The sequence below is a fragment of the Astatotilapia calliptera genome, chromosome 23 (genome assembly GCF_964374335.1).
Source record: "Astatotilapia calliptera chromosome 23, fAstCal68.1, whole genome shotgun sequence".
Taxonomy (NCBI): domain Eukaryota; kingdom Metazoa; phylum Chordata; class Actinopteri; order Cichliformes; family Cichlidae; genus Astatotilapia; species Astatotilapia calliptera.
In genome coordinates, this window is record NC_137443.1 from 21,937,296 (window position 1) to 21,962,311 (window position 25,016).

Genomic DNA, 25,016 nt, shown 5'->3' on the forward strand with positions numbered 1-25,016 from the left:
CACTGTATACAGCTGTAACTCACACAAACCTGCTTCACCAACACTTCAAATCCCAACCATGACACCAGAAAACCTGCAGCCTGCAAGCTGCCAGAATCTGAAAGAGCTGCACAAACCAACCCACAGTGTCATTATTTCCACTGGAACATCTGCCATCCTCTGAGCTCTGCTGTGTTTGGATCAAACTTGCTGTTGTTTGTTTTCTTTTTCAGTTTATTGATTTATTGCTAAACAATAACGACGCCTAATCTAAACTTATCTATTTATTTCAGTGTTTAAGTTCTCCTGTTATGTCCGACACTGTCTGGTATTTGCATTCATGGCACTCATCTCTGAGTTCCTATTCATCTCAAAGCTGAAGGCACTTCTAAAAACATTTTCCCAAATAATTTAAGATATCCTGTTTCCAACTCAATCACTTAAAGATGAAGAAGGACATTAAAATATACATGAATGCAAGAATAATAACTATTCCGTTGCATATTTAAGTTTCACCTGTGCTTTTACTGTCTATACTTTAACTTCCCTTTGCTGCTAAAACATCTTTGCTTTTATTTCATGAATTTATGAATGGTTGAGATCAGTGGTGCAAACAAACAAAAACATAAGCTCTGAACTACAGATGTGAGGGAAAAAGGTTAGTCTATATGTTCTCCACAAATGTGACAGTGTGTGGCATATTAACGTTTTGATGAGAAGGTAAAGTCAGAAATGAATCAAATATATAATTAAACCAGTAAAACTATTTTTTCTGTTCAGGAATCTAAGTACATATCTGTGATCTGACGTCTTAATCAAAAAAATCATGATAATAATGTGTTTTACTAATGATTTCAGAATTTTGTCAAAACAATATATTTGAAAATTCATGGCTTACAATAATTATATGTTAGAGTTAAAAATAACATTTAGATCAAGAGCTTATGCATGCTGGTGGATTAACCATAAGAAACATAAGAAAATATTTAAGTAATTAATTACCAGAGCTGTTAATTTAGGGCAACCAAGGCATAAACTTTACACTGAGTGGTAAATTTGTTAAGCACTGTGTATGAATCATCCCCTATGACCTTTAGATTTACTACCGCTCCACTCAGTTTAACAACAGCAGAAGAGGTATTACTGATTAGCACATGATTACCAAAGTAAAAGCACAACGCAGCATTTCTTTTAAAGTTACAGCAATACTAAAAGAAAAAAAGGTAACTGGATACATTTGTGATATTTTCTGTGTAATAACTGCAAATCAGGGCTACAAAATGCTGACTGCATATTTTAATCACAATGCTACTGCATGTAAATAAGTGTCACCATTTTCAGCATAGTCTGTATTACCACTCATCAGATTTTCCTTAAATTTGTTAACTTTAAATGACAGGATGTCCAACTTTCAGCTAAGAAACATTTAGCTAGATTAACCCTGTTACGCATAGTGGTCACTACAGTTGACAGCTATTCAAAGGCTGTTTTCTTGTATTTGCGTCAGTGTTGATGGTATACTTGCACTTAAACCACTACATTGGACACTGATGTGTCACTCCATACCCTGCCATTTAAAAAAACAAAAAAAAACAAAAAAAAAAAACACGTTTAAAAAAAGTACATGTTTAAAAAAAATGAAGTTCAAAATGCACATGTTGCATGCACATAGTTCAGAAATCTTTTTGTCATGCCTAAAGATGAATAAAAATACTTAAGAAAAAAAATCCTGATTGAGGTTGTCATAATTCCTGCATGAAAGGGTTAAAAAATATCTATTTCTATCCTGTGTTCTCTGTGTTGGAATTTCTATGTGATCACATGTGTAACCACGGTAACTTCTGACCCCACTTCCGCCAGTCCCTTTATTGTGGCGGGAATGAATCCTGTATAAGTTCCGGGTCAATCAGCTGCATGTCCCTGCTCCTCTGGCTGCTGTTGTCCCTGTGGTTGGCGTACTTGTCAGATCACGACAAATTTTGCACTACAGGCCAGTTGACAGCGTGCAATAACCCGGCCGATTCATTCATCTTTACACTACCTCACACTCGACTCAACGGTGAGTTATTTGTTTGTTTTGTTTTGTCACAATTAATGTACATGCGGAGCCGCGATCGCGCATCCTACAATGCCGGTAAGCTAATGCTAGGCTAGCGACAGTAAGTGCAATTACTAGTGTCATCTATTGAATATTGTTGTTTTTGTTTATTCCATTATGGCCGAATGTTGACTTAATGTATCTAGAGTTGAACGAGTGATTTGATTTTTGTAGTTTTGTCCGTTTTGGATGTTTTTTGTTACTTTTCTGATGAAATGCCGAAACGGCCTATGAGATTTTGCATTGAGTTAAATTCCATTTACATTATTGAATCTGTTGCGCAACACCTGTGATTAAATGAGTTTTTTAAATATATTTGATTAACTTTGGATAATATTTATTAGCTTTAACGCTGATATACTTTGATGGGACCCATGAGAATGTCTTTCTATAATAGTATTTAGAATGACATTCATTATAAGAGATGATGGTTTATTGATTGTTGTATGAAACGTGGCATTGATTACTTGACTTTGTTATTTATGGATTTATGTATTTATTTTGTCACAGCAGTAGAATGCTGTTTCATTTTCTTCTGTGAATGATAATTTCTGTTTTTTGACCTTGTTTAGGTCAGGTTTTTTTTTGTTCTCCCGCGATCTGCCCTGATCAGCGCGAGATGGCGAGCCACCCGACCACCGCTACGTTGCGGTAGGAATTGTGAACCTATGGACTGAATCACAAATTGTTGACACATGACCTATCACAGGTCCATGGAACTAAACTAAATCACATACTGGACTACACCTCATCCCACCTCCTTTTGGAACCTACTAAGCTGTTTTGTATTGTCAACATTATTTTTGTTTGTGATATATATGCATATGTTTTTATTTCTTTTGTACATCCGTCTATACACTTCTCATAACAAACATAATATATATATATATTTGAGCTCTACTTTTGTTTCCTGTGTTTTATTCACACCCTCAGGCTCCATAGTCGAATCTTAATCTGATAGCTCATTGTCTATGAGGCTGCAGTCAGGCGCCCTGGTCCTTTAACCGCGTTACACATGACATGACAAGTCCAAGGCAGGGTTAAACAACAAAAGCCCCATTTTGAGACAGAACAGAGCGAGCATCAGAGACAACAGAAAATTCTGACACAGTGGGGAAAAGAGCTGTTCTGTGTACAAACTGATTGTTTTCTATGTTACTTAGTGGGCGTTCCCAAAAATGAGTTTTCTGTTCCTGCTGCAGTCTTTTGATGCCACTACAGCTGAAAGTTTTGTTCACTTTTTAGCACACAGCTGTTTGATACATGCTATTATACACTAAGAGATTTGGTAACATAGATTGGTATGGAAATCAAGAAAAGTAAATGCTACATTCATCAGAGCATCTGACGCTGTTTACTGCAATAATAGCTGCTCATCAGAGGCAACATACAGCAAGAGCAATCATGCTCATAAATCACTGATATTTAAAGTCTCACTGCTGATCAAAATCCTTCAGCTTTTAGTTTGTTTTCCTCTTTTCAGAAAGCCAAAATGTCAAAGATAAATGAGATGAGCATTCTGGGGGTGAGGAGCTTCGGGATTGAAGACAAAGACAAACAGGTCATCTCTTTCTTCACTCCTGTGACTGTGCTGGTTGGACCCAACGGAGCAGGAAAAACAGTACGAGGACATTCAGATGAGATCAAAAGTTGACTGTGAAGTCAAACAATACATCATTTAGATTTTAATATTTAATTTTTTTTAAATGATTAGTGTTGTTTGTGTTTTTATCCATGTGCACCAGGACTTGTGTTTCCTGTTTCATTTTTTTAGACGATTATTGAATGTCTCAAGTTTGCGACTTCAGGAGAACTTCCACCTGGATTTAAAGGAAGTGCTTTTGTTCATGATCCAAAGGTTTGTCTTCAGTTCTCTCCTTTTAGCTGATTAGACTCTGAATTTAAAAATGTCCTTAAACAAAGAGTACAAAGAATTTTTTTACAGCAATTATGAGGTTGGATGGGCCAGTTTACATCATGACTTATTTGTTTTAACGCATTGGTTCCTAAATTGTGTACTGAAAGGCAAACCTCCAAGTGTTGACCACATTTTATTATTTGAATACAACAGAATTAACACGTGGTTTATATATATATTGACACCATAGAAAAGATATATTTATTTTTAAAATGCTGACTTAAGTTGAATGTATTCCCAAAGCTACCGGCCTTATGGCTTCAGTTGTTCATACTAGATCCAAAGAGCACAAAAGTCTTGTCAGAAATGTGTTCATCTAAAAAACCATAATCAAATGTTAGACTGAGAACATGAGACTCCTGCCTCTTTTGTACCTGTAGGCAAAATCTTTATCAATATAATGAATGTAGATTTTGTAGTGTGGGCACATCATATCGGAAAATCTGAGATTTGGTGTTGTACTTGACTTATTGTAGCCTGTCTACAGTTGCTGAGTCTGCAAGCCGATTTGCAACCCACCCTACCCTAGATTCTGTTTTTCATCTATTGTCACTGATGTCAGTAAAACTCCACCCTCTGTAGTTACAAATCTTATCATTTTTATAAATGTTGCAGGACGCCCAGAGGACAGTTGTACGAGCCCAGATTGAGCTCTCACTCTCAGACATCAAGGGAGAGGAAATCGAGATCCAACGCTTCGTGTCCTGCTCTCTGATAGAAAATAAATACTCCTTTAAAAGTGAAGAGCAGAACATTAAAAGAACAAAGTAAGAACCTGAGATATTCTTCATTTCCGGTTAATACTTGTACAGCTGCTGTTATTGTGTATATATTTATTTATATTTATATTTCTTCATACATTCTTATATAGTTCTATATTGTGTATTTTGTTGTACAGTTATTTTATTTTCAACTTTAATTTATATATTTTATCTTATTCCTTCCCAGTTAAATTTACCCTTCATTCTAATTTGTGTTGTACAGTTATTTCATTTTTAACCTTAATTTATATTTTATTCCTTCTTAGTTAAATTTACCCTTTTTAATTTTTCACATTTATTTCCTATCTTATTCATAGCCTTTTCCTTTTTTGTTTTCTTTAGGTCACGAGCAGTTGTCCAAGCATTTCACTACTGTGTATGACTGTGTACGTGACAAATAAAATTTGAATTTGAGTTGTTTTAACTGATGTTTAAAAATGTATAATTTGGATTGAGGTGATATGGTGCCTGTCTTCATGTTCTTGTAGGGATGGAAGGAGGGTGAGCAGGTCTGTTAAGTGTGGCGACCTGCACCAGGAGATAACTTCTGCGCTGGGTGTATCAAAGTCAGTGTTGAACGACGTCATCTTCTGTCACCAGGAAGAGTCTAACTGGCCACTTAGTGAAGACAGCGTTCTCAAAGAAAAGTTTGACTCCATCTTCAATGTAACCAAGTAAATCCAACACTTATTTGTGTCTTTTTTCACATTAAATCACTTCAAACCCAACTAAAGATTTAAAAAAATATTGACCAGTACGCTCCTTTCAGATATTACAAAGTAAAGAATGTCCTGTCTTTCTTACAGGTATAACAAAGCGAGGTCAAAGATGCATGAGCTGCGTTTGAAGCAAAGTCGGAGAGTGGAACAGTGTCAGGCAGAGCTGTTTTACCTGGAGAAAAACAAGGAGAAGGCCCAGCATCTTAGAGACAATGTAGCCCAAAAACAGGCTGATCTGAGGGCCTCACAAAATCTGATCCTGCACATAGAGAACCAGATCGATCCACTTGAGGTGGGTTCATGAAACAGGCAAGAAAATTCTGGTACTACTTTTCTGTAAACCGTTCACATGAAGTGTAATCGATTCTGATTCAGTAAAGGACTAGATGTTACAGTTCCTGACAATGCATTGCTTTAAATGGAGAAAATCTTGGGGGATGGCTCTTATGAGGAAAAGTACCCCAGAAACTTTACCAGCGGCACACATCGTTGTGTGCCTCAACTTTCGTTGTTTTACCCAAGCTAATCTGCCATTTTTCCTTGGTTAGGTTTAGGGATTAGAGATCTGATCTAAATTCTCATATTAAAATTTGGGACACATCGTCAGCAATGTTCCCTCTAATTTTTCATGTGTCTGAGCGAACGCACAAACCCCCTGAGCGGTCCCTTGGACCACTGTGAGCAACAGCAGACGTGTGCACTGTGGTCACGCCAGCATCGAATCCATCCAAGTTACATGGTTAATTAAAATAATCAAATTACAGCATTTACATTTATGTTAGACTACTTTTAATTAAGTGCTTTAGCCCACTTACAGTGAAAATTTTAAAAAGTCTTGTTCATGACCTGTGTAGTATGTTAGCACTATTGGAAGTAAAAATAACTTGAACTCCAATTTTGAAAACACAACTTTCTTTTACATATATATAAAAATATAAAGCTCTGACTTGTACTATGAGTCTGAGTCTGTGGTCTGGGAGAGAGTCCTTTAACTCTCTGTCTGCAAAATACAGTATATAATGACCAATGCTGGGCAATTCATTTTATAGTTACTTTTTCAAAAAAGTTACTGAGTTTTGTGAACAAAGGTTTTTGCAGCTGTTTACTTAAAATGCAGCCAAGACGTTTTCTAAACAAACATTTCACAATATTTACAGAACAATCAGCTGTTCTGCATCAAATTTGATGCCACACAAATCATTTGTGCCACTCCAAAAATAATTTCCGTCCACTATGAGATAAAGGAGAAAAACAGCCTGATACCTGCAGGCCTGACAACAGGAGATGTATCACTCCTGTAACATTCAGCAGTCGCCTCATTGCTCTGACACACACAACAAAACTATTGACAACACTACACACTGACTACACAAGATTTGCACTAAATGTCGCAAATCTCTCACATCTCAAAACACCGCCGTCACTCCTAAAACTTCCCCCTTCCTAAACAAAACTAAATGCCATGTTGCCATATCATTTTTTGATTGGTCGACATGGTACATTTTTCGACCAATAGGAAAGGCTGGGTTTTTTTGGTTTTGGCTTTTCTCACAGGCGGAGAGCGTTTTTCCTTACAAAACACAGTTTTTATATAAGATATAAACTATGATAGTATTCAGGAAGAAAACCAAACATTGCATATACTTTTATCATAACTCTGGTTTTACGTGGCCTATCAACACAATTTAAAAACTGGTATAAAGTCAACACTTTTCCCGTCAATTGTTCCGTCTGTCCTGCTCACATCTCCAATGGTTTACACGTTGTCATTAACGTGGCTTCACTCCACATCAGCCATGCCGCTTTGCTAGCTAAAACACCGGTGTCGGCACATAAGGACGCTGTCGTAGCCTGTCAACGACGTTGATTAGCTGCCTGTATACGAATGTCAATCGCATCATTGGCTGGACTATGGGATAAGGTGGCATCGTTCTAATCCCATACTGGAGCAGCCAGTCACTCACTGACTAACACTGCAAAACAGAATTGTTAAAGTTTTAATTTTAATTTCAATTCAGGTTAGATTTTTTTGTGTGCAGAGACCGTGCCAGCAGTGCGCAATTGCGCACGCGCGCAGCTTAGAGGGAACATTGATCATCAGTAGTGGACCTTGGATTCATCGGGTGTTTCGGCTATTATCACTAGACGCCCTCATCCAAGGAGGCCCTGCCAGGGTTGATCAGGCCCCGGAGTGTGTCACTGGTTTATGTTAAAATAGTTTTTCTCTTCTTCTTTTAGTTTTCTACAGTTTATTCTATCTATTCACTGCAACTAAGAAATACTTACCTCTTTAACATTTATGGAGCCTAATTTCTTCAAAGGAACAGAAAAGGTGATAGAGAGAAGTAAGGCAAGTAAGTAAGATAAGATAGGAGAGAGCAGAGAAGAGAGCAGGAAGGGGGGCGCCCGATCTGGCTCCCACACCTCCCTGCCGGATCGGGCTGTACGCTCTACCTCCCCACTGCCTCCCAGAAAAGGGAAGAAGAGCAGAGGGGAGAAGAGTGGAACATTTTTCTTTCCTATTCTTTCATTCCTCCTTTTAGTTTCACTACCATGAGATTAACTGCACAGTCCCCAGGAGGCCCTGAGACAGCTGTATCAGTCAACCAGCAAAACTTCTAATGTTATGTTTTACCCTTTTGGCGCCCCCTGTTGAGGCAGGCCCACCACGGGTTGATCAATCCTGGGCATGTGTATTGCGGTTAGCTGACTGCCTTAGCTGCCCAAGTGATGTCAGCCCTTTTTATCCATAGCCAGTGACTGGTCCTCTCAGCAGTGTTAGCCAATTCTCTTATAGCCTGCCGTTGTGCCTGTCCTCTGATCCCAATCTCTCTCAGCAGTTTTGCTGTTGTAAAACTACTTAGAGCAGGACAACAAAGCCCCTGCACCCCACTTCCACCGGGCGTACCTTGATCTTCCAGCCTCTGTCCTCTGCCTCAGCTGCCAAGTTGGCATACCGCAGCTTCTTACGCTCAAATCCCTCCTCAACGCTTCCTCACATGGTACCGTCAACTTAATGACATACGCAAGTTTTGTGGAGTTAGACCAAAGGACGAGGTCTGGTCGCAGAGTAGTTGTTACAATCTCTGTCGGAAAAATTAGCCTCTGATCCAAGTCCACTTGCATCTACTAATCCCTGGCAACCTTCAGCGGGCCCAGGTCCGGGGTTGAGGGGCTCGTCCTCGGCCTGTCTCCCTCCCGGACAAATGCTGATGAAAACTGACGCTCCTCTTGATTCGTGAAAGGTTATCCAACTCTGCCCACAGAAAGCAAAAACAATACCTGATTAATGTGGCCACTATGCATTTCACGGTCATCTCCTTCTGCACTTCTGGACACTTCCACACTGGTTCTACCTTTAAATTACTCCCATCAAAATAATGGTTTTATTTTGGGGAAGAAGTTGAATTTTCAGGGAACCAAATCTGGAGAACAGAGCTGACAGCAAACAATAACTCTTAACCTATCCCTCCTGTTGCGTTTACCTCCCACCCCCTTACTTTAGTGTACCTGGGGTCTGTTTTAACAGCTCTTAAATTAGCATAACAAACATTTTTCACCACCAAATTCAGTTCAGTCGGTTGTTCAGTGAGTGAGTGGGTTCCCATTCATTTCCTATGGCGGACACTTTTGAACAGGAACACCAAACACATGTCACAAGGTTGATTAAAACACTCACAATTCAACAAATTCATCACTTTTATATGTTCAAGTGCATAGTGTGGAGGACATGCTAAGACCTTGAGGCAATCAGATGTAAAACACAATATTTATGAGTGTTTTAAGTTGTAAATCAGTCAGATTTGACCCGAACGTGACAGGAAGCTTAAATGAGCTGAAAGTGCACAGTGGCACAGATTAGGTGGTTTCTGCTGAATTTTCTCATTCAAATGCCTTTAGATAATTACAGCAGAGCAACGTTCATGTTTGTTCTTGGCACAAGTTTGAGGGTCATGCTGATCTAAAAGTTGCAGCAGAGCTTATTAATATGTATGTTGTAAACAAGTGATACCAGGAGAGCACAAATATAAAAACAATGGGGGTTAAAGAAATGTATTTTATTATTTAATGTTTTATAATTTTTTGCAGACACTGCTGAGCGACATAAAAATGAAACTTGAAAATGTGACGAAGCTAGAAAATGAAACCAAAGCTCTGGACAGCTTGAGGAAACAGATGGAGGAGCACAACAAGGAGCTGGAGGAAACTATGGAAGAGGTAACACAATGTGTGAAAAATGTCTGAACAAATATGAGATGTTTTATTTTTTAGTTACAAAACTTCGAAAGATACTGCACTTTGGATGAAGTTTCATGATCTTGAAACTAATCGATCAAAGATTCATGAGTGTTAGATCTTTGTGATTTTCTGTCAGGTCCAAAATCTTTGCTCAGTACCTGATGTACTCGTTGTTTTTTCTTCCCTGTGACTTCCTCCACCTCCTGAAAGGGAAAATAAGATGACACAACGGAAGAGATCCAAAATACATGACAGAGCCATAGAGGATAACAAGATTTCCAGGGATCAACCTAAAAAACAGTCATGCTTATTTTAGTTTGGTTTTTGTGCTCCTTTGTGGGATCAATCTTAAACAAGAATGACCAAATTTAAATTAAGTTAGGTTTCTGAGGCTCCCAGGGCCATTTCTGGAAGTTCTTGATCACTTCTTTGACATTTTCATCACTGCAGTTTCCACTGGAGTCAGACCTCAAGAACTATTCATTTAACTGTAGAACAATTCCAATCCATTGACCTTTGTCTGTGTGTTTCAGGTGTTTCAGGGTTCAGACGAGCAGCTACAGCATACTTACGATAACCACCAGAGGACAGTGATGGAGAAGGAGCAGAAGCTGCAACAGCACCAGGAGGAGCTGCAGACCTTTGACCAAGAATACCAGAGACTGACCAGAGAAACGAATGATCTGCTGGTAGAAAAAGGTTCACTCACCTGCATATACCAGAGTAGCTCCTGACATTTTCCTCCACACCTGAGTATGAAAAGTAGGAGTGGGTTTTGATTATCAATTTTCCGATTAAAATCAATTCTAGCTTGAATAACGCGATGTCGATTCATTAAAATCCTGAATCAATTTTTATATATACATTTATTTTGCCCGAAACGCTAAAACAGTAAATGAGAGCAGATACACGGATTCTGCACAAAGATGTAAACACAAAGCGTGGCCCCGCCGACGCTTCAGAATCTGTGAGATGCCCGCTTTCTCACTGACGGCACGCACACGGACACGCCATTGGATGAGAAAGCTGACATCTCACAGATTCTGATGCGTTGGCGGGTCCACGCTTTGTGTTTCCGTCTTTTTTTTTTTTTTGCGCTTGATTATGAAGCTGCAGGTTTTGTCTCTCTCCAACCAAATTTGACTGAACCAGCAGCAAAAGATCCAAACTATGCTTCACATTTCGCTTTACATAAACATCATCATGAATTCCCTCTTGCTGTTTTGCTTCCACCACGGTAAAATGACAGTTCATGCACAGCTCTCTCTCTCAGGTATAGTTTCCCATCTAAAAATATCTGTTTTCTGGTCTCATAGCTGCTGATTCTTGTCTGTGTACAATATTTACCATACTGCATGAAAAACTCTGTAGTGGGTCAGTTTAAGCAAAAGGTTTCCACTGAAATTGAGCCTTTACGATGTTAACCATGAACTGGTGAAGAGCCCTGACAGCAAACATCTCCCAACACTTACATCACAAACGTGTGATTGGTCAGTAATGATGGTCCTGGAACAACACTGATAAGAAACAACATCAGCACAGTCCTATTAGATCATGTACTTATCACCATATGTGTAACGAGTCATTCGTTAAGTCGTGTCTTGTTGTCGTGACATGTTTTCACAGTAAATATATCGCTCAGTACACTGACAGAATAAAAAATACTAGAAGTGGAATAATGCACAGGGTGGATGCTGTGTTTCCTCAGTACAGAATTAGCAACTTTTTTTCCCCACAGTTCGTCTACAACATGAAGCTGAACGTCACACTAAGAACACCGAGGACCGCGACAGCCTGGTAAGAAGAAAGAAAACCTCTTCTTTCTTAACTTGTTTGTTTCTGTCAGGATAAAGCAGACATCGAGCTGTTTCTGTGGAGTCTGTAAATACACTAAGGTGGACTTAATCACTCAGAGCCAGCAGTGACATTAAATATGCATGTGGATTAATACAAGTACACAATGACTCTTTTATTTATTCACATGTCATCTGTGTCACAGGTCCACTCTTTGTCATCCTGTCTGGAGATGGAGGGTTATGACCAGCTGCCCTTTACCGTTTCTCAACTCGAGAGCTTTTACCATCAAGTCACACACAGGCTGGAGCAGGAAAATGAGAGAGTCAGTCAGCTCTTAGTAAGACGTGCTCTGTCACTCTCAGTTTTTGTCAGTATTTGTGTGTAATTTTTCACAGATAAAATAATGTCCAACCAGTCATGGCATATTGCTGCCCCTCCCTGAGCCTGGTTCTTCAGCAGATTTCTTCCTGTTATAAAGGAGTTTTTCCTTCCCGCTGTCACCAATGTGTTTGCTCATAGGGGGATCATCCGATCTGTCGTAGTTTTCTCTGGTTCTCGGTATTATTGTAAGGTCTTTACCTTACATTTTAAACTGCCTTGAGATAACTGTGTGATCTGGTGTGATAAAAATTAAATTTAACTGAAAACAAAATGGGCAGCACGGTGGCACGGTGGTTAGCACTGTTGCCGCACAGCAAGAAGGTCCTGAGTTCAATTCCACCATCAGGCCGGGGTCTTTCTGTGTGGAGTTTGCATGTTCTCCCCGTGTTTGCGTGGGTTCTCTCCGGGTACTCCGGCTTCCTCCCACCGTCCAAAGACATGCAGTTTGTGGGGATAGGTTAATTGGATAATCCAAATTGCCACTAGGTGTGAATGTGCGAGTGAATGTGAGTGTGAATGGTTGTCTGTCTCTATGTGTTAGCCCTGCGACAGACTGGCGACCTGTCCAGGGTGTACCCCGCCTTTCGCCCTATGACAGCTGGGATAGGCTCCCGCGACCCTGAAAAGGATAAGCGGAAGCGAATGGATGGATGGATGAAAACAAAATTCCAAGATAAAATACACGTTAGCTAGAGATGCCTGCAAAAAAGTCATCTGAACAATCATATATGAGATATTTGTGCTCTTCACTTCTGTTCTTCCTCCTCTTAATATTTGGTTCGATCAGGCAGAGCTGCAGAAACTGGAGCAGCAGAAGCAGCAGTCTGTTGATGAAATGAGGGACAGGAAGACGTACATGGAGAGAACGGTAGAGATGAAGAGAGACGAGCGGCAAAAGAAGCAGCAAGAGCTGAAAAACATCACAGAAGAGCTGCAACGACTGCAGGATTCATGTAGTCGACTGCAAGAGCTGGAAAATAAACTGGCTGAAGTGGTGAGAATGCACACACACACGGATCATGATGTTTTTGAGGTTGTGAAATCGTCACAGATTGATTTCTTTGATATTCTCTTTTTCTGGATCAGAGACTGGATATATCATGTGTGTTTCTTACACTACATTGATCCTACTCTTTTACAGCTTGATGTATTTAACCACTGACTCTGTTACAGCTGCTTTGTATGAATCACAGTTCAAAAGCATCCTTCTTTGTCTGACACTTGTCTCCTCTTGAGCCTCTTTCATGTTCTTATATCATAGATTGTGTTTTGTGTGTGTTTCTCTTCAGGAGCGTGAGGATGCAGTTCAGAGCTCCAGCGTGGAGGAGCTGAAGGCTGAGGTCGAGGAGCTCCAGGAAGAAAAGGCTGAACTCGACTGCACACAGAGACAGCTCGACGAAGAGATGGAGACACTCAACATGCACACAGCTGCACTCACACAGATGGACATACTGAAAAAGGGCAAAGTAATGAGGAACCTAAACTCACTTGCTGCTGCTTTTCTACTTCTCTTACTGATCATCTCCCTTCTTTCCCTTCTCCCCTCTCATCTTTCCTCTTTCTGTCCTCCAGGCCGAGATGGAGGAGCAGATTCTTCAGATCCGGTCTCGTCACTGTGAGGATCTGGTGTCTCTATTGGGCCACTTTCCAAACAAGAAAGAGCTGGAGGACTGGGTCTCTTCCAAGTCAAAGGAAATCAGCAGCACCAGGGACAGACTTACAAAGCTCAAGTTAGTAACATTTAAGTAGAAAACAATGCTTTTAAGATGGATCTTTTCCCGACACTCACCACTGTTACATTGTGGTTTTCATCTCAGAATGGACTTGGCATCAAATGAGCAGAATAAAAGCCACATTACTGCTGAGCTGCTGAAGAAGGAGCTGCAGTTAGCCACAGATGAAGAGAAGTTCTTGAATGTTTGCAGCAGTCGAGATCTGGAGCAGGACCTGAGCAACCTGCAGAGAGAGCTGGACGAGATATTCAAGACAAAAGGTAAATGGTCTCAAACAGGAAGAGTGGTAGCTTCTTTGGACCTTGCGATCAGTTTTACGTGGGATCTATTTTCTTACTACTGTCTTCATCCACCAACCAAAAGAATACTGCAGCTATGTGACATTAGGTCGTCTGGGAGGTGCAGCATGAACGTTTACATCCTGTCATGCTGTCAGAAGCTCTCGTCACAGTTGATGCACGCTTCCTTCTGCAGAGGTAGTCAGAGAGTTGAAAGAAAATAGTTTCTACTTGCTCACAAAAATGTTTGTTTTTTTTGTCGTGAGACACTGCTTCTAAATTATTATTATTATTTATATGAAGCTCTGAGCACCACAGGACAAGCACCATTTAGAAGAGAACTGCTTCTTTAAGCCTCCTAATGTAGTATCCATATGAATAATCATGATTCCTGTGTCCTTCTTTCTGCTTCTGTCCTGGTTTAGCTCTACTAGCTGGAACTAAAGTGGTGTACACCCAGTTCATCAGCGAGCTGAGCGAGCACAGGGAGCCCTGCTGCCCCGTGTGCCGACGATCGTTTCCCTCAGAGTCTGAGGTGCAGGAAGTTGTCAGAGTCTTGCAGTCTAAACTACACCTGGTGCCAGAGAAACTGAAGATCACTGAGCAGGACCTGGAGAGGACAGAGAGGAGGAGAGAGGAGATAGTGGCTCTCAGGCCTGTGAGGTACAGTGTCAGAGACGTTTGTGTCAAACCAACAGTCCAGTCTGTCCTCATTTCTTTGTTAGAGATAAAAACGAAGAATCGACTGTCGATTCATTGATTTTTCTATTTTATGTCTCGTCAGGGAGGCCATTGTGCAGTTTCAGGAAAATGAGCTGCCAGCATTGAGGAAGCGGCTGCAGACTGTGGACAGAGAAGCTGAGAGGCTGAAGGGTGATGTGGAGGAGCAGGAGGCTCTGCTCGCCGTCCTGAGGTCTGAGGAGGAAAAAGCCAAAGACTGCCTGCAGGCCATTTCCCTCATGGACTCATACCTGGTACCAAACATTTGTCTGTCTCATTCTTTCTCACCACATGTGCCAGACACAGCCAGGACCTGCACACATCTGTGCTGTTTTCATGACAAAGAATCAAGTTTAGAAAGTACATAAAAAGTGATGAGATCTGGATTTCCTTCTCTGTAGAGAAACCTTGAAGAGGTGGAAAGGAAAATTGATCAGCAGGCATCCAAACTCCAGGAAGTAAACCTGGACAACACATTTCAGCAGCTCAGTCAGGACAAACATGAAACTCAGGACCAGCTCGACACCAGTAAGACAACCAGCTCTGTTTCCAGCCCTGATTTTAACTCCGACCCTTGATTTCTCCCATGAAACCCACGACAGTTTTTACAAACTGTGTAAAAACTGGACTTACTTCATATCTTTCATATCTGCGTCTCTGCATTGCAGCATGATTTCCTTTCCTTTGGCCTTTTGTGTCCTTGCAGCTTACAGCACAATTGTGCGTAAACATAAACAGATCCAGGACCAGCAGGAGCAGATTCAGAGGCTGAAAAGTGCAGCGATAGAGATGAGAGACGAGCAGCTTCAGCTGATCAGAGACAAACAGAAGCAGCAGCACCTGGAGGAGCTGAGTGCAGAGATCGCTGCTAGGATGGAGGCCTTAACCACAGAGATCAGGGTGCTGTTTATTTATTTATTATTATTATTCATTTACCTATTTTTATTTCTCTGTAAGTGGAAACAAATATTTAACGTTGCATTTTTTCCTCTGACTTTGTGGTCGAACAGGAGGGAAATGAAGAACTGTGCCCTCTATCAGCTGCTCTGGAGAAGCTGCAGCAGGAAAAGCAAAAGCTGGTGGAGCAGAAGAAGCAGAGAGAGGAAGAAGAGCAGAAGAAGGTGGATGCATACATGCTCTATTAGTGGGAACGTGTCCTTCTTTCTATCTGCTGCACATTGTCAGGTTCCTTTGCTCATAACCAAAACCAATGAATCAACACAGTTCAAATAACACACAATTATAAAATACATTTGCACGTAGAACCGTGTTTAACATAACATCATGTGTGCAATGTTCTTAGAGCATTTCTATCAAACAGAGTTGTGATTGTTTATGAGGTAACTGCTGTAACTGTTACTGACAGATTCGTAACACTGAGGAGAGACTGAAGGAAATCACTGCTTTGCAAAGAGACGTCACTAAATATGTTGATGAGGGAAGAGACAAATTCAAAGAGGTAACGTGATGATCGCTGCTGGATAAACTGGATTTGATGTTTCTGTTTAAACAAAGGAAGCACTGAAGCACCTTTCCTGAGTGTTTAGAGGGTTTCACCAGTTTCCTAACTAATATGCACTTCAGTTAGGACTATCTCACCACAACTGTATACATTTATTTTAAATGTGGACTGTAATCATGCTGATTTCTTATTTTTTTTTATACTATCTGTCTGCCAATGTTGCAGGACAAAGAGTCAGAGTATCGAGCAGCAATGACTCAGCTCCAAGAGGCTGAGAGGAATAAAGAGAGGATCAGCACAGAGATGGGAAACATCCAGCAGGACATAGACACTCAAAAGGTATCAGAGTCGGTGTTTTGATTCAAACTTAGGGTTATTTACTCTCATTGCTGATGTCACACCCACCTTTGCATCTATTTAAAAGTTAAACCACAAACTGTATATACAAGATGGTTTTAGCCCCATGAAATCAGTCCAGAAGTGACTTAAACCTGCATTGCTTCTAATGAACAGCAGGGGGCGACTCTTTCCTGATTGAGTTTATCGTTTAAACCTTATTGAATAGAATCTTATTTTAAATATTTTTGTAAATTATGGTCTTCATTAGGCTGATAAAGCAGGGAATGCATTAGGGCGGGTCTACCTTTTGATTGACAGGTCGCTGCTGTTTCTCAGCCAGATCCACAGCTTGCTCGTCACTCTTGCTTGTTGCTAAAAAAGGGAGATGCCAGGAGTTTAATAACTCTACTGAAGCCTTTAAAACTTTGATTTCTTTACTAAATCGTGACGTCACAGTGGCTACATTCATCTTTTATATACAGTCTATGAGGAAACTCTGGGCTCGTTGTCCTTTAATTGCAGAAAAACTTCTTCAACATCCAAATTCTTGTGAAGAATGTAGCATAAAAAAGTCTATTTTATTATCACACTGACACTTTGTGTGCTCACTGACTTCAATGCTGCCATTATTGAAATGTTCCTTAGGTCAAAGAGCGCTGCTTATGGGACAACCTGACCTTGAGAAAGCACGTTAATAAGCTGAAGAACATGGCGGCCAAACGTGAGGCTCTGCAGGAAGAACTGAGCTACATGCAAGTCTCGCTGCTTCAGCGGTGAGAGTGCTGCACTGTCAGCCCCAGCCTCTGCTAAAGCAGCAGTGTCACACCTCAAGATTACTCAGGGCCAAGTCAGACTCAGTTTTTTACCCTCATGTGTCTTTCTGTGTGTGTCCAGACAACATGAGGAAGAGGAAAGCAAGCTGGCCGAACTGAGGAGCGAGCGCAGTCGGGAGCAGGGCGCACAGAAACCCCTGGAGGAGCAGATACTGGAATACAGGTTTGTTACGCTGCTCTTTCTTCGGCTCTCACCATATCAGGTTAAAGCAGATTGCTGCACACCCTCAGCCTGCTTCTGCTGGACTTTTCTTCCTCTTAAGGGCTTTTTTCCTTGCTGTCACCAAATGCTGCACAAAGGGAATCGCTGGCTTTGCCTCTACAGTACTGCTAGGTTGTGTACTGGCTGCGATCCACCACCTTCTGCTCCACATTTACTCTGTCTGCCCACTTATTTTCATACCCAGTCACATTTTCTGCTAAGCAATCACTTCTACTTTGACACAGACATACAGCACTGTGCAAAAGTCTTGAGCCACCTGTCATTTCTTTATATTTTACTTCTAAGGAGCAAAGCTTGTGTAATGTGTTAACGTGCTCTGGAGCAACAGTGACCTTAAGGTCTTTCAGAGTGTTTCTTTGGACAGTAGCTCAAGACTTTTTCACAGGCCTGTACCTAAAATAAGATCATTTCAGTGATCGATGTTAAAACCACAATGAAATCAATAAAATTCCTTTGACTTTGTGCTCATGACTTAACCCTCTGGCTGTGTTCACCCCCCCCCCCCTTACTTTAGTGTTCCCAGTCAAAATTGACTGGTCAGTTTTAACAGCTCTTAAATTGACATAAGAAACATTCTTCACCACCAAATTCAGTTCAGTGGGTGGGTCAATGGGTCGTTCATTTTGTCATTCAGTGGCCCATTCAGGGGGTCAGAGGCCAACATGGGGGGGGGGGGGTAGATTCCCATTCATTTTCTATGGTGGGCTTTTGACCGGGAACACCACAGATGTCACAAAGTTGATTAAAACACCAACGAAAGAGGTGCTCATCACTTTTATATGTTCAAGTGCATAGTGTGGAGGATGTCATAAGGCCTCCAGGCAATCGGATGTAAAACACAATATTTATGAGTTTTTTAATTTGTAAACACGACGGGAAGGTTAAACACATTTCCCATAATTCATCGCTGTAACCCAGAGTACTTCGGGTATCTCAGGGTTATATGACATGATTCACACAATAAAGGCGACAATTTTCAGTATTCAACATCACATGTGAAACGTGTGCAAAACACTAGAAAAACTCTTCCTTCCACGCTGAGTGTGGAGCCTGGACAGAGCTGAGAAATTCCCTGATTCTCCCTGAAAGTTCACATGAGCACATGAAACAAGAGCCCTTCACTCACTTTCACTCATCTCTGATCTGAACCTTTGATTGCAGCAAACAGCTGGAGGAAGATCAGTACGGCAAAGCCGAGGAGCTCCACAGAAACAAGATGATTGAGATGAGAACCACACAGCTGCTCAGCAAAGACCTGAAACTCTACGAAGAGGCTCTAGATCAGTAAGTTTACCGCAGGTCGTCGCTTGATCATCAGTGTGGGACAGAAACCATGTGAAGGTCACCAGAGTTTCTGTTTCTCTGTTGCTTCCACAGAGCCATCGTGAAGTTCCACAGCATGAAGATGGATGAGATCAACCAGAACATCAGAGACCTGTGGCGCAGCACCTACAGGGGTCAAGGTGCATCTCACTGACCCCCTCAGACAAAAATCAGCTCAGTGATTGAAGACGTGCTTGTATCTATGAAACTACAGCAGAGTGTGATCCAGACGTCTCAGACACATTTTACACGTCTGATCACCAGAAAACTGCTCAGTGGGTAAATGTGAGTGTTTGGTCTTCACCTCGTGTCTCCTCTGCAGATATCGAGTACATCGAGATCAGGTCTGAGGTGGAGGAGAGGTCGGAGAGGCGGAGGAGCTACAACTACAGAGTAGTGATGATGAGAGGAGACGCAGACGTGAATATGAGAGGGCGCTGCAGTGCCGGTCAGAAGGTATTTAAAAGATTTTCTGTGTCAGCGCCTCCGTCACTTAAACTCTTGTTTAGTTGGATGGATTGATCCTGTGTGTGTGTTTAGGTGCTGGCATCCCTGATCATCCGGCTCGCTCTGGCAGAGGCCTTCTGTCTTGACTGTGGAATCCTGGCCCTGGATGAGCCCACCACCAACCTGGACCGGGAGAACATCGAGTCCCTGGCAGACGCTCTCGTAGAGTCAGTGCATGCAAACGATGTGTTACCCAGAGAAACCTGATGTTTGTTCAGCCTAAAGCCGAACCTCTGACTTTGTGACTTTCCCTAAAGCAGACGGTGTAAATAAAAGCTCACAGCTTCAAAGTACAAACTTATAATAAATGGATGAAAGATCTCAAAGATAGCCTGACAGGACAAACATTAAACACACTCCAGACCTTACAGAGTCGTAGCTTCATCTGTTGCATTATTCAGGCTGCTTCTTGAATCCTCTCCACTTCTCTGTCTCCTCTGTCCTCTCCAGGATCATCAGGACTCGCTCTCAGCAGCGTCACTTCCAGCTGCTGATCATCACTCATGACGAGGACTTTGTGCAGCTGCTGGTTCGGTCCGGGTGCATCCAGCACTTCTACCGCATCAGCAAGAACCAGGACCAGAACTCAAAGATCACAAAGCAGAGCACAGCCTTCCTCTCTGTGTGACACCTTGTACCTCAACAGCTATGAAATCACTTCATGGTTCACCCTCTCACACACAGCCACGTGAGCTGCTCGCCCGGCATCAAAATTTGATGAAATTTGGATTTGGCGTCTCAGCTGATGACACGTCAGCACGTGAAAGTCTGTGGACTAAAAGACACAACCTGTTCAGCGATCAGAGGCAGCTTCCTCTGAGGGGACAGAGTTCTCTTATGAATATTTTTATGGGACAAAGAGGTGTGAGTGGTGTGTGTGCTGTGATTTAGTTTTTTGTTTTTTAGATCTCCTCTGGTTCCTCTAAAGGGCACCCAGGACAGTTCTGAACATCAGCAGCTGCTATAGAGCCAGAGGTGACCTGCATGCATTAAATTATGTTAATGCATGCAGGAAATCCTTTTTCCTGTTAGGGTGGCTCAATTTTGTAGTTTATTTTTCTTTACTGTTAAATTTGTTTTCCCTACAAATATTTACTGCTGGACTTGGTAGAATAATGCACATTTGTCAGCACTCGCTCACATACGTATGTAGTACCATCGACACTCTATTCGGTGTTTCAGTATTCATGTCTTCTGTTAAAACAGGATGAAGAAACCTTTATGTCTGAGAGGTTTTCATGGCAACAAAGATCTGTCTGCTCTTTGGTGAACGCTGTTTGGCTCATGCTGCAGGAGGTGCAGGTGTTTTTATAGGACAGCTGAGGGGTCTTTAAGACATGTTTGATCTGTGTGAATGTGACACATCACTTTATTCAGGTTTGTGAGAACATTTATTTATTTTATATTTAACCTCATCATAAATAATGTTGTATACAGCCTGTTTAACAACATAAAAAATATACTGCTATTAAAAAACAGAAAGAAACTCATTGTTACTTCATCGGATCTGGTAATAAGATCATTATGAGAACAACGGCCCTCGAGCGGGAGAAGTAGGAACTACAAAAACAGTAAAGGTTTAGAAAAACAACACAAACACTACTTCCTGTTAGCGATTTTAGTGAAGGTTATTGTTTTCGACCAAAGTACTACAGCTTGGCTTTATCTGATACTGTTTTAAACATTAATGTGTGACGATGGGCTGAAGATGTTAATGTGTGAAAATTTTTTCTTTCAGCCGTCTAAGCTAGCTCTCGCTAACTGGCACAAGCTAACCCGAAGACAGTAGGATGACATTTGAAGCTGAGTTGTAACTACCACTAGCTAGCTTCAATGCTACCTCAGATTACTTTCTGTAGAAGTGTTAGTAAAGTTTAAAGAGTAAAACAGCCGCTGATCACGTGAACCACACCGCTGTATCCTCTTTGACTTTATGTCCGTGGATCATAAACTACAGGATTTTCCCTGCCCTCTAGTCCATCGGTCCCCAACCCTTTTTTTGCGCCACGGACCGGTTTATGCCCGACAATTTTCATGGACCGGCCTTTAAGGTGTCGCGGATAAATACAACAAAATAAAACTAGTACCGGTACCGAAAAAAAGAAAATTTATTCATAACACACGTGAAAAGACCCAGGAAAACAGAGTAAACGATAACAAAATAACGCTGAAAACCGATAAAAACCCTGAAAACTACACATTTCACACCTGAGCCTCAACTCTCGCGGCCCGATACCGGTCCGAGGCCCAGGGCCGGGGTTGGGGACCGCTGCTCTAATGGACAACTGCATGTGTATAATCAAACTAGAGAAATTACATATGGAAATAACATCCGGTCTGACACTTCAAAATAAAAGGCCCCAATGTGGTTACGCGTTGTGACCACCAGAGGGCGGCATATATCAAACATACTGATTATAAAACTTACTGTAAAGTCTTAAAAAATGTTTGTTAAATGTTTAAAGGTAAGACAAAAGACACACAATTATTCAATTATGGATAAAAATACATTTATAAACCAATAACAGGTACTGTCTACAGGATATATATATATCAGAATCAGAATACTTTATTGATCCCTGGGGGAAATGATTTTTTAATTAATTTAATTTATATAATACTTATATAATACTAATATCCTACATAATCGCTGATGTGACTGAATTAATTTTTCTGTGTTGTTTAATTTTTCATGTGAAAAGATATCAAAAGTTGACCTTAATATCTATTTGATCATAAGCTGTTTTTTAAGACACACTCTTTCCAGATCACTTTTCTCATGGGCATTTTTTTTTTTTAACTTTTCACTTCCAGCTACATTATGTTTGACATGTTTGGACACCTTCTTAGAAAAGCTTAAAGTGCTTCTTATCTTTAAGTCTACAAATTCCTAGTCTGCAGCTAATTGAGCTGAAAGTGTCATCTGGAGAGGCTGTCTTTCAGGGTTTATTGTTCTGATCCCTCAAACACAACTGATGGTGCGTTAAATTAAAAGAATTGGAATATTAAAATCAAGTGATCAGACTGATTTACTTCACTGCCAATTGTGCTAATATTTCTCACTGAAAAAAAAGCACCTGCAGCATGCTGCAGAGATTTCAGAGCTCATGTTGGAAGAGTGAGACATTTCTCCACTCCTGTCAGTTTATTTGTAATGTCAAATGAAGATGTGATTAAAAAGATCAAACCACCTGATTCTAAATGCGCTCAGTGGAGTTACAGATGACCTGGAAAATTTCTGGTAAGCTAACAGAAGACTATAAGGAGACAATGCAAAGACAGACAGTATGTGTGGTTGGAATGGGTCCAGTTTTGCTGCAGGCAACTGCAAGTGACAAAACTTCATCACCATCATCAATAAAGTATATTAACAGAAGTAGCCTAATTTGCTTTAGCTTGCCTCTCATTCTGGTTATTCGTTGTAGCAGGTCAGTAAAGTTTACACAGCTGATATCCAGATAAACACAGCTCATTTATGTTAGCATCAAATAAAGTAGGCTTCATGCCAACTATTGGGTACAAGCTGAAAAAAAAAAAAATGCTTTTCTGTTTGTTTTGTAATTTAAAAAAAAAAAACAACCCAAAAAAACCAAACAAACAAAAAAACAAAAAAAACCCACATCTATGTTTCTGGCAACAGCATGTGGTTTCGCACTTTGACCACCAGAGGGCGGCGGTGGTCGCCAAACATGGGTGAAAAAAAAAACTGTCTGAAAATGTGTTCATGAATAAATGAAGAGGAAAAAGATACACACAATTGTGAATTAGGTTCAAAGTAAATTAATAAACAAATACATGATGACGACAACTATTATAGAAATAAAGATACTGAAGGTTGCCAAAAGAAAAAAAAATCAGTAGAAAGTAAGACTGAGTAAAATAAATTGACAATGGATGTTTGTGTCAGCATTTACAGTCTTTTGATTGGGTGGATGGTGAACAGTCTTTGGGTGAGGTAAAAGAAAAAAAGTCCATTTCGCTCATGGACGGATACTGCTGCTCCAAACGGGAAGAGCGACGGCGGCGTGAGCCTAGCTGCTCCCTAGCGGACACAGCTGAGCGGCCGAGCGGGAGAGCCTCCGCTGAGCCAAGGTGAGAGGCGGAGTCGCTGGGCATGGTGAAGTGGAAGAGCCGGAGAATAAAACAGCTGGCTTGCGAGCGAGGAGCGGGGCGGCGGGAGAGCGAGCGGGCGAAGCTTGCCCTTTGACGCCCACTCTCCGCGGCGAATGCTCCGATGTAGGTGAGGCAGCAGGTGGAGGACCGCGGGGTCTCCGAGGCCCGCCCAGAGCCAGACGAGTCCCCTCAAAGACGTGCTCCCTCTCTGAGCAGAGCCGCTGTTTCCACCTGAGCTTCTCCGCCCAAATGGAGAGGGCTGCGTCCTGCCGCTCGAATAGGTCCGAGTCCGCTGGGTCATACACGTGTCTTCGTGGCACGGGTCGTGTCATTCTGTCAGGGGTTGTCGTGTACGGAGGCGAGGAAGAGACGAACCAAACGCACGACTCACGGTGCAGAATGATGATGATTTATTAGAGCGAGTGAGTGAACAGAGCAGGGACGGCAGGACTGACTGAAAGACTGAACGGCTGGCTGAACAACGGAATGTAGACGGGAAGGACAACATCAACATCAATGACGCGAAGATGAACGGATGGAACTGAGGACTTAAATACAGGCTGGGTGATGAATGTTTAGAAACCGGTGAGTACGCAGCTGAACTTAGTCTGACTAATGATACATGGAAATAACTGGAACACAATACACAGGCGGTACGCTGGCACAGAAAACGAGAAAACTGAATGTGGGAAATAAATTGAACATGAGAAAACTGAAAACGCTGGACCCAGGAAACCTGACAGTAGCACAAGGACAAAGTTCTGATGGTTGAAGGGTTTGTGATTTTGTTATGGACTGAAATATTGTTACCACCTAAATCTGGAAAATATGTGCTCATAATGTAATGTGTGTGTGTGTGATAGATCTAGAAGCACATCCATTAGAAACGATTGCTGAATGAGGATCTCTATAAAAGAGTTTGGTTGTTGGTACATCCAGTGAGGCTTTGAGGACCTGTGGTTAATGGACTTAATGACAATAAAGTTGTCTTTGTGTTATCCTAGCATGCCTGGATCTGTTTCTGCCTTGTGATAGTCTGGTTGAAGAAGATAATGTGAGGTTATAGTATAAACTGACTGTGGTTGCTGTCCATGGTGCTCACCAAGGGCTGCAATGATGCTATTTATATTACTGATTATTGCCATAAATTATTTTTGCACTTAAAATGTGTGTTTGAGGGAAAGGGAGAAAATGTGAGATTCTGTGTTTACTTAAGTAGAACGTGGCAGTAAAGGCCAGCAAAACGTCACAGTGTTTTTAAGTCTGAGACAGGGATATAGACTAGGGCTGCCACGATTAGTCGACTAGTCACGATTACGTCGACTATCAAAATCGTCGACGACTGATTTAATAGTCGACGCGTCATTTGAAGCTTTGTAAGATCCCAAAAGCAGGAATAAGTAGCAGGATTTAAGAGTGTAATAACGGACTGAAACAGAAGATGGCAGCACTGCATGTACAAGGATGCCAGCTGCCGTTAAACCCCGAAGAAGAAGAAACTGTGTCCCAGAATTCATAGCGCGGCCCAGCGCAGTTGTCAACAATGGCGGCAGCTAGTTAGTTTTAATATTACTCTTATTATTCTTTCTGGGT

General features: G+C 41.3%; 1 protein-coding gene across 2 annotated transcripts; it reads left to right on the top strand.

Annotated features, from left to right (window-relative positions):
- The first annotated feature begins 226 nt into the window (after nt 1-226).
- LOC113016629 (DNA repair protein RAD50-like) lies at nt 227-24,426 on the top strand. 2 transcript variants are annotated; one of them, XM_080296901.1, is made up of 29 exons: nt 227-2,038; nt 2,650-2,728; nt 3,561-3,698; nt 3,852-3,935; nt 4,611-4,762; nt 5,245-5,430; nt 5,563-5,767; nt 9,565-9,693; nt 10,248-10,413; nt 11,453-11,511; nt 11,714-11,848; nt 12,680-12,886; nt 13,182-13,358; nt 13,465-13,622; nt 13,710-13,885; nt 14,329-14,566; nt 14,688-14,877; nt 15,025-15,151; nt 15,330-15,523; nt 15,634-15,744; nt 15,990-16,082; nt 16,311-16,424; nt 17,070-17,197; nt 17,319-17,420; nt 18,642-18,764; nt 18,858-18,943; nt 19,126-19,259; nt 19,344-19,477; nt 19,761-24,426. In XM_080296901.1, the coding sequence occupies exons 3-29, from the start codon at nt 3,570-3,572 to the stop codon at nt 19,936-19,938; spliced, it is 3,915 nt and encodes a 1,304-aa protein (XP_080153027.1). In that variant the 5' UTR covers nt 227-2,038; nt 2,650-2,728; nt 3,561-3,569; the 3' UTR covers nt 19,939-24,426. The 2 variants fall into 2 exon arrangements, with proteins under 2 accessions (XP_080153027.1, XP_080153026.1); XM_080296900.1 differs by having other exon boundaries at nt 227-2,728.
- The last annotated feature ends 590 nt before the right edge of the window (nt 24,427-25,016 follow it).